The sequence below is a fragment of the Bos indicus genome, chromosome 11 (genome assembly GCF_029378745.1).
Source record: "Bos indicus isolate NIAB-ARS_2022 breed Sahiwal x Tharparkar chromosome 11, NIAB-ARS_B.indTharparkar_mat_pri_1.0, whole genome shotgun sequence".
Classification (NCBI taxonomy): domain Eukaryota; kingdom Metazoa; phylum Chordata; class Mammalia; order Artiodactyla; family Bovidae; genus Bos; species Bos indicus.
This window is the reverse complement of record NC_091770.1, coordinates 4,611,708-4,628,503: the sequence shown is the minus strand read 5'-3', so window position 1 is coordinate 4,628,503 and position 16,796 is coordinate 4,611,708. Positions and strand designations below refer to the sequence as shown.

Genomic DNA, 16,796 nt, shown 5'->3' with positions numbered 1-16,796 from the left:
GAGTGACAGCACTTCATTCAACCCAAAGCCTAGAAACTGATCTTATCAGTGCAAAGCCATGAGCTATGAATCGCTTGGTGTCATCAGTGACAGGAGAGTTCTTGGCGGGGGAAAATCTAGGGAACAGCTGTGTCACGAAAGCCTCGGTGCAGACATCTGAGCACAGCTGATGGTGAAGCGCTTGGCCTCCATTCCCCCGTGCCATATTGCTGTGCCAGGGAGCCAGAGAACCCCGAGTGCCAACCTGCCTGCCGCTTCCAGAAGGATGTGCCGACTCTTGCCCACATTTCACAAGGACGATCGTCACGTTCAGCCAAGCCTCCGAACGCCCCATCTGTCCCCGTGGCATCAATTACAGGAGCCCAGCTACTGAAACCTCCAGACGCCAAGAAAAGACTCCCTCGCCACGTGATGCTGAAGCCGCGACCTGTGCCATGTGGCTGGCAGGTCAGGAAGACGAAGTTGGCGCTTGTGATGTAAGATACTCAGCATTCTTACAGCTGAAAGGATTTTAATTTTATAGGTGATGGAAGACTCCTATAAGTGAAAGGTCAGGTGATTTATTCAAAGGACCTCAACTGAAATCCTTACCTAGGTGATATTAGATCAAGGCAAGGCACTCCCGTGGTGGGCTGGCCGTGACCATTCCCCTCCCGAAGGGCCCCCCTGCTTCCCGTTGCTTCAAAGCTGGACCCCACCCTTCCTGATAATACCATTCCTGTGCCTTTCTTTCTTCATATGGAATTTTTTCCCTTATGAAATCCCTCTCAGCCAAGGTTTTTTTTGTTTGTTTGTTTGTTTTTAGTCCAAACAGAGAGAAAGAAGGAACAAAAGAATTTGGCCAGAGGTTGGGAGGGCAAGAATGGCGGACAAGGCCTTTCAGATCATTCTGATTGAAATCTGAGCCCTCTGATCCTTTGAAGGGCTTTGTAAGATGATTTTGTCTTACCTGTGACACCTGGAGAAGAACAGCAATCAAATTGATGAATTTCCACTTAAACAGAAAGCTGCTTATGATAGAATGACAAAAACCTGCCACATTTAACCTGCATGTCCTGGAAAGCGTGTGTTATTTTCTAAGTGTGGCCGAGAGAGGAACCTCCTGTGAGAGCCTGTGACCTGTAGGAGACACGATGAGTCATCGTTGGTGTTTCTGAGAAGCCAGAGATTTAGGGGTCCCAGCCAACATCAAGAACATAGAAACAAAAGCTGCATTTGAATCCTTGTGCTTAAAAGCTAATGTGCTTAGTTGCTCGGTCATGTCCTACTCTTTGCCACCCCATGGATTATAGCCCACCAAGTTCTTCTGTCCATGAAATTCTCCAGGCAAGAATACTGGAGTGGGTTGCCATTCCCTTCTCCAGAGGATCTTCCTGACCCAGGGATCAAACCCATGTCTCCTGCATTGCAGGCAGATTCTTTACTGTCTGAATCACTAGGGAAGCTGTAAGCAGCCTTCTCACTTCTTTCTGGAAGCGCTCATAAAGCCAATGGCAGCACTGGGGCCCCTGGCTATGAAGTGCCCTCATCCACAGCATTCATTTAGTGCGTGGGAAACAGTTCCTCCACTTCTTACACGTTCTTCTTAGGGAAAAAAGAACCTCACAGCTTGGGCCATGGTAACACCTCCAGGACTTATCAGATGACAGGCTGACAGGCTATCAGATGATGAATTCATTTGGTGTGCAGTTGCCTCGTTGTCTGATTTGGATTCCAACTTCCTAAGAAAATTATCTCGACTTGTGCGGTGCCAGGGAACCTGTTTGTTCAGACACGTCAGTCTCTCCGTCTCTGCCAGTTTTCACAAAACAGGCTGGCTCTGCCGGGTTGGGGGGGTGGTGGGTAACGGGCGTCTCACGGAGATAGGAGTCCCAGAAAGCTGCCTGCCAGCCTGTCCGTGGGAGAGCATTCGGTTCCATCTTGGTCACGCAGGAGAACAAAGCGTCAGGGTGCTGTGATACTCCCGCCAGCAGAAACGGGAGGGTGGCTCAGACCCACTGCTGCTTAGAACTGAGGTCACGTGTGTGCTGGTGGGGGCGCTGGGGGGAGAGGAGGACCCTGCTCTCTGGATCCAGTGCTCACATTACTTACAAGAGCCAAGAGCTCTTGTAACAGAGATGCACGTGGCTCAGCCTAGGTTTTTAGATGCTCCAAGCCCAGGTTCTGAAGAGCCCCGGAGATGCGGTCAGTCACATGCATGATGTTTAACTGTACTTTTCTTAGGCTTTCTCACGGATTAGCATCACATACCATCACCCTGAGAAACAATGTGAAGAATGTTATTATCATAATAAAAAGCCAGACTCTAGGTTTTCCACATTTAAAAAGAAAAAAGACTCAAGGAAAAATTGGTTTGAACACTGAGATAATCAGGTTTCATTTTAGTGTCTCTGCAGTCTTATATTCTGGAGCTGCCACGGTGGTGACGACAGTTTTCTCTTCCTGCTGACTTGAAGGTCACCACCAGAGTGATGCCTTCCTGACAGCACGTGTCCATGGCGTTGCCAGGCAATCTGGGTGACGTCCCATCATCCAATTGCCTTTATAATGATCTGACCTGGAACCAACACTCTAGAAATCACCTGAGAGGGAAAAAAAGGGCCAACCAGCAGGCAGTCTTCAGTGACTCAGTGCAGTGAGATGCAAAGATGAGAATTCTCACGTGTTCCTGAATAGGCCCTGACAGTACGTTTCTTCAGCATCTCAGGTTAATGTTGTCGCTCCTGTGATACAGTCAGAAAATAGGTGTGTTACTTATTCACATACACTATTGTGAGAGTCTGTGACTCAGCCTCCATCTCAGGTTTAAAGAATACATTTACACACTACAGATAAAAACAGCACTGATGGCTGTATCCATATGGGGAATTCGAGGTCACTGCCACCCTGGGGATAACTTAAAAGGCTAGTGAAAACGAAGATGCCTTGGCTTATTGCCAGAATTCTTTCAGGAAAACAAAATGCGTTTGAAAAAAATGATGATCTGTCAGTGACAAGGTCTACAAAAAAAGAGGGCAAGAGAAAAATGACCAAACTCCTCTACTCGAGTGTGGGACAGATAATGATGCAGAGAATATCAGGTTGCCATGGAGATGTTCTCTGGCTTGTTGGCTTCGAGGCTGCACCCCATCAGAAGCCAACACACTCTCTCTCTTCTAAACTCGAAATGTGAATGCACGGGGGACTCATTTCTCTTCCACCATGTACCTACAACAAGGTGGGAAAGATCAAAGAGGTCTACGGCAGAGCCCACACTGAAAATATTCCAGCTGCCAACTTGCACACACGCAATGACTGCAGCCCGGGACAGCTCAGAAGGTAATTAAATGCCTGGAAGCGAAGTGTGAACAAGAAGTGGTATCTGAGATCAGGAGAGACATAGCCGAGCATGAACCAAAATTACCAAGAAGGCCTTTTGTGGTTGTTCAGTCACTAAGTCATGTCCAACTCTTTGCGACCCCATGGACTGCAGCACGCCAGGCTTCCCTGTCCTTCACCATCTCCCAGAGCGTGCTCACACTCATGTCCGTTGAGTCAGTCATGCCATCCAACCATCTCATCCTCTGTTGCTGCCTTCTCCTCCTGCCTTCAATCTTTCCCAGCAAAAAGGCCTTAGGGCCTGAGAATTTGAGAAACAAGCAACATCTGGCTCACTGTAAGCATTTAGTGAAGGAGCAGAGAGGAGGGTGTTCTAGGGAGGAGAGAAGGGCTTCTAAAACAGTGCTGAAACATTGACCAGCCAGTGAGGACACCACTCACTGTGGCTGAGGGACTTGGTGAGTAAGTAATGCAGTGAAGAGGGTTAGGCAAGATTACTAAGGACCAGAACTGAGATTCCATTTCAGAGGCTCTGGAGTTTGATTTTAGATCTGTGAGTAGGGTGGTGATATATAATGAAAGCCATGTTTTACAAACATTGCTCAAGAGTTATAAAGCTCAGGAGAGATGGGACAGGAGTGAAACTCAAGGCCGGGAGAGGTAATGAAAGCCTGGACCTGTGTGGATGTGGTCCTTGAGGAAAGAAGGGGATATTGACAAGGAAGCGTTCATAGCAAGTGATAACAGCAGGGAGGAAGTGGATGGAGGTACGGGAGCTCCTTTCCTGAACAGGTAGGCTGCGGGACCCCATCTGAACTCAGGAGTCAGACCTGGCTTCTAGCTAGCGGTAGATCTGGTCTTCTGTTCTGGGGCGTTCCGCAAAAAGACAAAAAATATTGCAGAGGATTTTTAAGATGTGAGCCTATTCTGTGTGGTGCTGTTATGGTGGATATGTGTCATCAAACAGTTTTCAAAACCCATAGAATGTGCCACACCAAGAGTGAATCCAAATGTAAACTACAGACTTAAGGTGATAATGACGTGTTAGTTTAGGTTTTTTTTTTAAATCTGACTGTGCCAGCATGTGGGATCTTTTCGTGCAGCATGAAAACTCTTGGTCATGGCATGTGGAATCTAGTTCACCAACCAGGAATCAGACCTGGGCCCCCTGACGTGGGAGCTTTGAGTCGTAGCCACTGGACCATCAAGGAAGTCACTCCGTTTAGGTTTATCAATTGTAACAAATGGGCTGCTCAACTGAGCGGTGTTAGTAGTAAGGGAGGCTGTGCACGTGTACCGACTGGTTTATGGGGACTCTGTATTTTCCACTTCATTTTGCTCTGAGCCTAAAACTGCTCAGAAAACTTGACAGTCTATTAAAAAACAAGAATGAAAATAATGTGAATTGCCAGAGTTGGCATCAAAGACCCAACAGATAGCCAGTACGAGTTCAAAGGTCAATCTGTGGACAAAGAAGAATAAACCACCATGAAAAGCAACCAAAACGTCATTCAAATGGAATAAACATAGAGGAGAGAAATTGGAGAAAGAAGAGGTGGTCGAAGCTGGGCCCTCCTTTGAAGGAACCCATAGGCTTCACCCACCCATGCAGATCCGTCAGGATGAAAGGAAGGGCTCAGGCCTGCGTGGCCGGGAAAACATGAAGGGATCATGACCCAGAGACGGGGGTTTCATCATACACGTAAGGGGGGCCCTGCAGCCGCGTTCCTGTTTCCTTGTTGGGAAAGTTAAATATTCCCAGCGTGTTACCACAAGTGCTGACGATATTTCATGGGGAAGAAGAGACAGAAAACCAAGGTCTTTCTCTTGCTTCTGTGATTTGTGACCCAAGATTAAAGTATTTGCTTTGATCCTGGTTTGTGCCTTTGTTTGATTGATTAAACCTTTCAAATGAGGATCACAGTTTTGGATGGTAATGTCATTGACACCATTTATGTGATTTTTTTTAAGCATTTTGACCCCTTAGAATAAAAGGATGCCCTGGCTACCTACTATTGTAGTATGGAAAAAGACCCATTAGAATCTGAAAGAAGGCAGTTCAAAATAAGTGTGTTAAACAGACTACACAGTGTATGATTACTATCACTACTAACATCTTATCTCTCATTCAGGGCGTGGTGCCTTATGTTGAGTATTCATGAATAGGTCAGGTTTATTGATTACATAAAGACCCATAATACATAAAACGTTTATACTGATGGTACCTAAACTATGTAGATGTTTAAAAATCCACCTGATGAAGTACTTAAAGGTGCTGTCTGTTGAGTGGTTTTATGTAACTTGGGGTCATTTCACACTCTCAGATTCGTCTCTGGATGAATTACTTTCATCTTGCAGCAGAGTCGGGTTATTGCTTTAATAATGCCCATGCCTGGGGTTAAATGTTTACCAGCCAGCTAATCAGAACTCAAGAGAATACAAGCCGTATTTGCACTGTGACAAGGTAGACATCACTTTACAATTAGCTTCATTACAACTGGAATGTAATCATTCCGGTATCACCTCTTTTCATTTCTCACTGCAAAGCATTAAAATAATTATAGAGACACTTACAACTTTAGGTACCAGTTATGCAAACAAACAACACCGATTTTCATAAGGCTAGACAAATACACACATCTATGCACATCTTTACAATTATTATATCTTTGCCATCTTTATATCAAAAGTGGATTGTTTTATGTAAATGTCTCAGAGAAGGCAATGGTACCCCACTCCAGTACTCTTGCCTGGAAAATCCCATGGATGGAGGAGCCTGGTAGGCTGCAGTCCATGGGGTTGCTAAGAGTCAGACACGACTGAGCGACTTCTCTTTCACTTTTCATTTTCGTGCATTGGAAAAGGAAATGGTAACCCACTCCAGTGTTCTTGCCTGGAGAATCCCAGGGACGGGGGAGCCTGGTGGGCTGCCTTCTATGGGGTCGCACAGAGTCAGACACGACTGAAGCAACTTAGCAGCAGCAGCAGCATGTGAAATAAGATTTTGCATTTTCTTAACCATGAGATAAAAAAAATCTGATGTACAAATTAGGCACTGGGGACCCATGTTGAAAAATAACCATAAACATGTATATATTTATCTACATATATTGAGCATGTTTTGAATTGGTAACTTAAGAGCAATATAATGGTGGTCTTTTACATACAGGCAGTAGTTTGGAAATGCAAAAAAAAAAAAAATACTTGATTCCATCTTAAGCAGAGTCTTGAAATTGTGGTTCAAGTTTGAGCAAAGGAAAAAATCGTCGCTGAAGATCTTACACTTGCACAGTAATGATGTTTCGTGTCACTCTCTCCTTGTAGGCCACGCAGTGCAGATTATTTTATGCAAGAAGCTAAGCGAATGAAGCATAAAGCAGATGCGATGGTAAGACCTTTTCTCTCCAGATCTGTTCCTCCAAATTGCGTTTGTACTGCAGCTTCATCGCTGGGGCAGCATAGCCGGGGTAATTATAAAATCTATTACAAGGATGGCTGGGTCTGTTAAATGCAGAAGTGTTTATATAATCCAGTGCTCATGGCCCAATAAATTATGACCTCAACTAATAATGTCTGACTTGGAGGAAGCCCTGGATAAACAAATATTTCAATTTAGTCCTAAAGTTTGAATGGGAACCAGAGGCAATGGAGTCAGTGGGTGGTAGTTTTTTTTGTCTTGTTTTTTTCCTTAAAAGAAAAAAAGGTTTGCATTTTTCTCCCTTGTTAGCCTGTCCAGTCCTTGGCTTGGTCCCAGGATCAAATCCCTTTTCAAAAAGACTTTTGTTGTTCTTCATGTGTACCTGCCAAAATAAATACTTCCTCTGAAACTGGACAACCAAGAAACTATTACACACACATAAGACCATAAAGTAACTATGATTTGATGTTTTCAAAGAGTAAGTTTTCTTATTTGGGAAAGCTTAACGCCTTCAGGCAAGAGATATAAAACTTCTGATTTTTTTCTGTAAGAGATCATATGGTTGTCCCGTCTGAAAATCTCATCCTAAAGGACCCCTTCTTCCCTGGTCATTTCAGTTCTGCTCCCCTCCAGCGTTCATAACTGAAATCAGGGAACTAGAGATGAGTAAGGCATCTCAAATGACCTTCAGTTCAGTTCAGTTGCTCAGTCGTGTCTGACTCTTTGCGACCCCATGGACTGCAGCACACCAGGCCTCCCTGTCCATCACCAACTCCCAGAGTTTACCCGAACCCATGTCCATTGAGTTGGTGATGCCATCCAGCCATCTCATCCTCTGTTGTCCCCTTCTCCTCCTGCCTTCAATCTTTCCCAGCATCAGGGTCTTTTCCAAAGAGTCAGTTCTTCGCATCAGGTGGCCAAAGTATTGGAGTTTCAGCTTCAACATCAGTCCTTCCAATGAACACTCAGGACTGATCTCCTTTAGGATGGACTGGTTGGATCTCCTTTCAGTCCAAGGGACTCTCAAATGACCTTCAGAGTATTATTCTTCCAGGGTTGCAGATGCATAATCTATAACCTCACCCTCCTCAATGCTACTGAGGTTGCCCACCAAGCAGTTATTAGTATGCAGCTCACTGCCTGGGTCCACTGGTATACCAGGGAAATAGTCACAGAGTATCAGAAAATACAGAAGGGAAGTAGGAGGTAGAGATCTTATCCTCACAATCCCACAGTCTGATGGAGCACGGGTCCCCAACCCCTGTGCCACAGACCACTACCAGTCTGTGATTCGTTAGGAACCAGACTGCATAGCAGGAGGCGAGTGGTAGGCAAGCAAAGCCTCATCTGTGTTTCAGCTGCTCCCCATCGCTCACTTCACTGCCTGAGCTCTGCCTCCTGCAGGTCGGCAGCAACATTCTGTTCTCTTAGGAGTGTGAACCCTGCTGTGAACTGCAAGTTCAAGGGATCTAGGTTGTGCACTCCTTATGAGAATCGTCCCCAAACCATCCCCCGACTCATCTGGAAAGACTGCCTTCCACAAAACTGGTCCCTGGGGCCAAAAAGTCTGGGGACGTCTGTGGTGGAGAGGTCTGGTTGCCAGTAGATGCCAGTGCATGGTCACATTGAATTTTAAAGCAGGAAGTTGCCTGCCTGAATCATCCAAAGTTTACCAGGATTCTTCACTCCGTGTCACCTTGCCCAGCCTGGCCTTTCCCAGTGACACTGTGCTACAACCACACTGGCCCCTGCCGCCTGTAAGCACACCTGACTTGTGCCAGCCAGTGGGCTTTGCACCTGCAGAGGGCACACTCACAGTGTCTCACACATACACACTCTCACTGTCGTGCACGCTCACTCCTTCAGTGTCCTCCCCAGATTCCGCCAGATCATGCTTTTCCTTCCTGGGTCACCTTCCGGGTCCCTGCAGGTCTCCTCCTGGAGGCCCCCCAGCCGCCCTGTGCCCCGTCACTTGCTCCCTCCTGCCCTCCCTTGGCACTGGACTCCTTTGCATTTCACTAGTTAATCATGGACTCCCTTGCACTTTGAGCTGTCTTATGAGTGCACAATTTTTTTCTCTCTAAATACATGTTCCTAGAAAGAGCTTTTGTGTGTCAACTGCAAATCACACAGAATCGGGTACTTCAGGAAATACTTGCTGAAAGAAATGACTTCCTTAGTCTAAAAGCACTGCCAAGAAAGACTCTTCTTAGGGTTAAAGCTGTTTAAATTTTTGATTTGCTAACACAGAGTTTTACCTTACATTTCCGTTTCCTAAAGTATCATGAATAATGAGAGGGTTTTTTTTTTTAGAGGCAAGACTTTTTTTTTAGAGGCAAGGTCAGTAGTTAAGAGTCTCTGTAATTCTGTTTTGTTTGATGAATGAATGTTTGAAAACCTGGGAGATTATCCAATCCCAATTTAGAATGTGCTATCCATCAAGAGTAAGAATGTACGGAACCATGAATCTGATGTGTACATTTAGATTTATGAGAAGTTAAGAATGTAAAGCTGATATAGGGAAAGATTAACATAAGTTTAGACGGTTCCCCACAAGGGCTTCCCCTGTGGCCCAGACGGTAAAGAACCCACCTGCAATACAGGAGACAAAGGTTCAACTCCTGGGTCAGGAAGATCCCCTGGAGAAGGGATTGGCTACCCACTCCGGTATCCTTGCCTGGAGAATCCCATGGACAGAGGATCCTGGTGGGCTGTAGTCCATGGGGTCACAAAAGAGTTGGACAGGACTTAGCAACTAAAAAACAGCAACAAATCCTCCCAAATCAGTGCTATTGATGCTCAGCATTGTCTCCAAACTGATGCCATTCCTTGAGCTGTGCCTCCCCTCCCTGTCTTTCCTCTCCCTTAGGGCGAGGTCCTATTCATGAAACAACTGAAAATCCATGACTACACGGAGGCGTGGAGAGGTATTGGGTTGGCCACAAAGTTTGCTTTGGGTTGTTTTTTCTTCTTTTTGTACGATGTTACAGAAAAACCCAAATGCACTTTTTGGCCATCCTAATACGTGTCACAGTGTAAAAGGTAATAACCAAGGCCTTAAATTGTCCAAGTGGGAGTATACCATGAAAATGTGATAACTCTTACATAGAGTCAGACCCATCAGCTTACACATGTATCAATATTGAGCACAACAGTAAGGACCAAGGAGTGAAGTTGATTTGACCATTAGGAGTTAAGAGAGAGGACAATAGAAATTAAAGCAGCTGTGAAGTTCTGTGCAGTTCTGATTGTGGTATGGATTTGGCGTAACTCTGTTTAACCATTCACTCACTTGCCCCAAACCAGCAGGAATCTGTGAAAATAACTGGAGAAGGAATTACCCTATTTCTACTTTTTCTGGGTTCCATTCGCAAGAGTTTGGAACTTTACAGTCGAGTTTCTCAAATAAAGTATATAGATTTTGTGACAACGCTGTTTGAAAAACTCTTCTTGAGGAAGATACTGTTCACTCTCAATCAGGTGGAAAAGTTTGGAAAGGCTCTGAACTATGCAGAAGCAGCCTTGTCATTCATTGAGTGTGGAAATGCCATGGAACAGGGCCCCATGGAGTCCAAATCTCCTTACACCATGTATTCAGAGACAGTTGAGCTCATCAGGTAAGCACTGCATTTTCTTGCAAGAGGGTGGAGCAGGGAGGTGGAAGGAAGAATATATATAAGTACTGCAAACACAGAAAAGATCACACTCTCTGGGTCAAAACATCAGGCAGATGACTGGAGGGTATTCGAAGATGGTATTGCAGCGCTGTTGGGTTCATTACCCTGGGCTGACTCTGAGGTGACGCGGTATATGAGAATGACGATGTAAGAGAAGCCACAAGAAGGCTTCCTGGGAGCTTTTGTAATGACAGGAGGTACATATTAAGAGAACGCTGGACCTGAGCATGAAGAAACAGGTTTTGCCTTTAGAGCAGTGGACAAAATATGAGGAGGATAAATTCTACCTTGAACCATACCCTGAAAGAGGGTATTTGGGAAAGAAAAGAGAGAGAAGAATTCATCATGAAACAATCATGCAATCTAAATCTGTGGATGTGGCTGCCCTCAAGTATCTTTATGAAGTTGGTTAAACCTGAAATGTGGGCTTCCCTGGTGGCTCAACCGTAAAGAACCTGCCTGCAATGCCGGAAACGCAGTTTCGATCCCTGGGTCGAGAAGGACCTCTGGAGAAGGGACTGGCAATCCACTCCAGTATTCTTGCCTGGAGAATCCCACGGACAGAGGAGCCTGGCAGGCTCCCGTCCATGGGGTTGCAAAGAGTTGGACACGATGGAATGATCCATCACTTTCAAACCTGAACACTTTCACTTTCAAACCTGAAATGTACAATGTAGAACTATCTGTGCTATAAATGTATTACTTTAAATAAATATCTATTATAATTATTCTTGGGGGATAAAAAAAGATCACACTGTCAGCTACCAAGAGCCAGTGTTCATCCCCCAAATAAGATGGACAATCTTGCAATGTGTTTTGGCATCGCCTGCTTCCTTTGATCTCTGTGTGAGTGAGGGTTGGGAGGGCGGCTCTCCAACCCCACTGGCAAGAAGGAAGCTTTGTCTGAGGGAGACGTGAGTTGCCGACTTCGCCTGCTGGGAAGTGGCAGAATTTGAACTCTTTTCACCTCTGTGCTGCGGTTTTATATTATTATATGATTCAATACTATTTAGATTTATATAATCTAAATTCTAACTCCAATCAATAAATGATTCGGGAGTATTTAATAACAGGAAAGAAGGTGCAAGGGGATTTTAGGAAAGGAAACCCATCCTATGATGCTCTGTCTGAAAAGGCACTGGCCTTGTTCTGGTCTAAGGCTTGTACCTGAGCACCATCCCCCAGCCTGAGCTAGGACCACAGTGCGAACAGACGCAGGCTTTGTGACAGGCGCACAGCAGGGCCACAGGCGGGAGATGCCTGTCTTCCACGATGGCTGCATGGAAAGGCACATCCTTCATGTCGCTAATGAACCATTAAGGGAATTTCATCCATTAATCGTTCTGAGAGAGCCTTTGTCATGTTTTATGTCTTTAGCTGGTTCAGCTGCTTGGAATAACGTCTAATATGCATTATATGAAATAACCCTTCCCAAAATTAACTCTAAGAGATTTTTCTAATTCTGGGATTCTAGGCTACCTGAGAGTAGCTGTGTTTTACCATACCTCACTATTCCAGATGGACAATTTCTTATTTATTTGTGGCTGAGCTGGGTATTCGTCACTGGGCACAGGCTTTCTCTCGTTGTGGAAAGCAGGGCCTGCTCTTCGTCATGGGGTGTGGGGCCTCTCATCACGGTGGCTTCTCTTATCTCAGAGCACGGGCTTAGTTGCTCTGCTACATGTGGGCTCCTCCCAGACCAGGGCTGGAACCCATGTCCCCTGTATTGGCAAGCAGATTCTTAACCACTGGATCTCCAGGGAAGCCCTGGAAGATTTCTAATCCTAAATTTAATCTTCTTGGTATGCGTTGACCCAAGTCAACGGTGTTTTCCATCACTCTCCTCTGGGATTCAGGAAAGGATCACAGCCTTTGAAATTGTCATCCCAACATCAAGAACACATCATCTGCAAAACGCACTTTTCAAGAATGTTTCAGAAGTCAACGCTGTCCACCCCTTTTTCTTATTAAAATATTTGCTACACCAATGCATTGGTGATTCCTTCATACTGTCTTCTTATTTGGTACAGTATTTTGGACTGTGAAGAAAAGAAATTGCCATAGTAAAAAAAAAAAAAAAAAACTTAAAATTACTTTAAGAGATCTTGTTGTTCAGTTGCTAAGTTTTGTCCGCAACCCATGGACTGCAGTGTGCCAGGCTTCCTCGTCCTTCACCATCTCTGGGAGTTTGCTTAAACTCACGTCCATGATCTTAGTTTCTCCTGGTTCACCTCTGAATAAGGCACAGACGTGGATGCCCACAGGCAGGCGGGGAAGAAAGTGGGAGGAAGTAGACAGGCACAAGGCTGTAAGGTGTCCTAGAATGCAAGTGCCTTGAGCACAGGGGTTTGGGGGGGTTGTCTGATCTGTTCATTAATGTGTTCATAGCCCCTGGAGGAGTTCCTACAACACAGTATGTACTCAGTCAGTATGACAGATCAGCGGGTCACAGGGCCTGTGGTGACCTGGAGTGTACATGGCCTGCTTAAGGCATTCACACTTTAAGAACAAACAAACAAACCCGAGCAGCAGTAATTGCCTGATTCCATCAGATACAACTGGAGGTGCTGACATGCACACCTGCTCTGCACCAGGGGTGGGACTTTGCATGGGTGGAGAATACAGTCCATTTTTTAGATGATTGAGTACAGTCCCTTAAGCTACTCTGAAAACTAAAATGAGAGCTCTTGTTATCTGAGTTAGAAGATAACATTAATTTACTGCTTGAAACTGCATGTTGCCCACCAGGTTTGAGGCTCCCTTCCCCCACTGAGAGACTCTGGGGAGCCAGGAGCACTTTGGGGGTGGGGTCCTGCCACAGATGCCCAGCTAAGGATGTGAGAGAATTCCTCTCTCCACCGAGGAGAAAATGCCTGGGGGACACCGGCAAGTGGAACCCCACCTCCTCAAATCAAAAATTGTACCATGTAGACTTCCTTGGAGGTCCAGTGTTTAAGACTCCACGCTTTCATTTCAGGGGGGCATGGGTTCAATCCCTTTTCAAGAAACTAAAAGGGATTGTATATCTACATCCCACATGCCAGAATTTTAGGAAAAAATTGTAGCATAAAGGCTCTGAAAATTAAATTATAATTGGAACCACATCCCACAGAAGTAGGCGAGGACTTGCCTGCTAAACCTAAACAGGATGACTTCCTTTTAAAAGAAAATATTTAAACAGGACCCAGTATCTTCTTTGGAGAAGGCAATGGCACCCCACTCCAATACTCTTGCCTGGAAAATCCCATGGACGGAGGACCCTGGTGGGCTGCAGTCCATGGGGTCGCGAAGAGTCGGACATGACTGAGTGACTTAACTTTCACTTTCAGGATCTTCTAACATAATAGCCAGAATATCTAACATACAGTAGAAATTCACTCATCATACCAAGAAACAAGAAAATCACAGCCAAGATGAGAAAAGACACCTGGTTGACACCAGTAACCAGGACGAATCAGGTGTTAGAATTATCTGACAAGGATTTTAAAGCAACTATCATAAAAATGCTTCAACAAACAATTAAAAATTCTCTTGAAACAAAAAAGTTGAAGTCTCAACAAAGAAGAAGAAGTTATTTTGGAAAAGAACCAAATGGAAATTATGGAACTGAGAAATGTAACGGAAATATAAACCTCACCGGAGGGGCACAGTAGTAGAGAAGCGATGACAGCAGATAGAATCAGTGAACTTGAGGACAAGAAATAGAATCTACCCCCAACCTCAGCAACCAAGAAAGCAGACTGAAAAAGAAGTGGCGAGCTTCAAGCACAATGACAGTAGAACCTTCAGGTCGTCCTTGGGGTCCCGGAAGAAGGAGAGAATGGAATTGAAAGATATGTTAAAGACGTAAGGGCTAGGGCTTCCATAGTGAAGAATGCCCCTGCCAGTGCAGGAGACATGGGTTCAATCCGTGGTCCAGGAAGATCCCACATGCGTCAGAGAAACTGAGCCCAGGAGCCACAGCTGCTGAAGCGCAAATGCTCCAAAGCCCGTGCTCCATGACAGGAGAAGCCACAGCAAGGAGAAGCCCTCACACTACAGCTAGAGCGTAGCCCCTGCTCACCACAGCTAGAGAAAAGCCCACGCCGCAAGGGACGCAGCACAGCCAAAATCAGTAAAGAAGTTATATTTTTTAAAAGAAGTAATGACTGAAACTTGCCAAATTTGGCAAAAGACATAATCTACAGGTTCAGGAAGCAGAGAAAACTCCAAACGGCCTAAAGCCAAAGCACTGCATGTCAATACACCATCAAAACTGCATTTCTGAAAACTGACAACAAACACAAAGCCCTGAAAGCAACGAGAGGAATGACGCATCACCCACAGGGGACGCCAGTTCAGGCACAGCGGGCGCGCGGGCTGACGCCGTGGGAGCTGGGGTGGCATGCCAGGCCTCCAGTGCGGAGAGAGGAAAGCCTGTCTAACTGTGCGCTTAGATCCAGTGAGGCCGCGCGCTCCAGGAACACAGAGGAAACAAACATTCTCGGATTAAGGCAAATGAAAAGCTTGTATCTAACAGACCTGCCTTTAAAGGTTGGCTAAAGGAAGTTTCTCAAACAGAGAGGAAGCGGCAAAAGAAGGAATCTTGGGCCAACGGGAAGAAAGGGAAAGCAACGTAAGCCAAGAACTGTGGGCACGTGCAACAAACCCCCCTCCTCGTGAGCTATGTAAACCAGGGCGCTCAGTGACTGAGACAAAAAATATACCATCTGTGATCAGTGCACTGTTAGTCGCTCAGTCATGTCCAACTCTTCGCCACCCCGTGGACTGTAGCCCGCCAGGATCCTCTGTCCATGAATTTCCCAGGCAAAAATGCTGGAGTGGGTTGCCATTCCCTTCTCCAGGGGATCTTCCTGACCCAGGGGTCAAACCCGGCAGGTCTCCCACATTGTAGGCAGATTCTTTACCACCTAAGCTACCACGGAAGCCCATCTGATGCTCAAGGCAATGTTATTTAAAGGCATAAACGTGGAAGTAAGGTTTCCACCCTTCATGCAGAGTAGAAAATGTTGATACCAATAAACTGTGAGAAATAACCCTATGAAAGCTAAACAAAGGGGATACACTTGAAAAGGGAGGGAGGTTCGGGAGGGAGGTTCAGGAGGGAGGGACCGTAAGTATACCTATGGCTGATTCATGTTGATGTATGGCAGAAACCAAACCAATATTGTAAAACAATTATCTTCTAATTAAAAATAAATAGATTTTTACACACTTGCCCTCTGCGATGGCCCACACTCCGTTTGTGGAGTGTGCTTTTCTCTGAATCTAAATAAATCCATATCTTACCTATCAAAAAATAAATAAACTTTTTAAAAGTACTACAAATCTACATGTGTTGCAGACAGTGTAATAACAGTACCATTTCTTGAGCAACTTGCAACAAGCCAGCCCACTATGCTAAGAGCTTTACAGATACTGTTTCACTTAATCTCTACAGCAATGCTATGCAATTAGCAGTAATGTACTCATCTTACTTTATAAATAAGGGAAAGGAGGCTTAAAGATGTTAATTTGTGTAAGCTCCCATGACTAATAAGTGACTAACCTGGGATTTGAACCCAGGACTCCCTGATCATTCCCCAGCCTGCCTCAGGTCTCTCCAAGGATCTGCAAGTCACCTGGTGTATTATTGGAGAAAGGAATGACCATGAACTGCTGATCAGAGAAATAAGTGAGATTGAGAAAAGTTCATAAAATCTACTAGTTATGCATCCAGGACAGTTATACTGCTGTCAAAATAAGAGTTTTGTAACAATAAAAGAAAAAAGGGAAACCCACATATTCATCTGAGGACAGAGAGTAAACATTTTTCTGGAGATTGGTCCGAAAGGGTGGAACTTTACCAACATCTTCTCAGCCACTCAGCCATAGATCAGAATTTGTAAAAATGGATGCATCACCATATACGTGGGTAATGCTTGAATGGATAACACTCTTGACCGTCTGTAGAATTTGGACTTGTATTGTTAAAAAGCAGAAAGTAGCTAGATGGTCATCAAAGTCATATTTTTCTAGTCATGACAATAATGTCATGGTTAGGGGAAATGGGGCAACCTCAGTTGGCTTTCAAGAAAGAACCATCAGGGCTTCCCAGGTGGCTCAGTGGTAAAGAACACGCCTGCCGATGCAGGAGACATGACTTCAATCCCTGGGTCAGGAAGATCCCCTGGAGAAGGAAATGGCAACCCACTGCAGCATTCTTGCCCGGGAAGTCCCACGGACAGAGGAGCCTGGCGGGCTGTAGTCCATACGGTCACAGTCGGACGTGACTTGGTGACTAAATAACAATAAAATCAGCAAGCACCATGAAGCACTAAGAGAAGTACCATCCTACAAGATGTTCGATGGCTAGTAAGAAAGCTTTATTTCTTTGTTTCCCT

The 16,796-nt window shown here is 45.2% G+C and overlaps 1 protein-coding gene and 1 pseudogene across 8 annotated transcripts in view; both read left to right on the top strand.

The window, feature by feature from the left end:
- AFF3 (ALF transcription elongation factor 3) overlaps window positions 1–16,796 on the top strand; it is a 632,364-nt gene that overhangs the window by 597,637 nt on the left and 17,931 nt on the right. For all 8 annotated transcript variants that reach the window (XM_070798074.1, XM_070798072.1, XM_019969793.2 and 5 more), the window contains 2 exons: window positions 6,643–6,706; window positions 10,217–10,353. In XM_070798074.1, coding sequence (XP_070654175.1) covers window positions 6,643–6,706; window positions 10,217–10,353 — 201 coding nt within the window. The remainder of the gene's footprint in view (window positions 1–6,642; window positions 6,707–10,216; window positions 10,354–16,796) is intronic.
- Window positions 10,534–16,795, top strand: LOC139185623 (cytochrome b-c1 complex subunit 7 pseudogene; annotated as a pseudogene).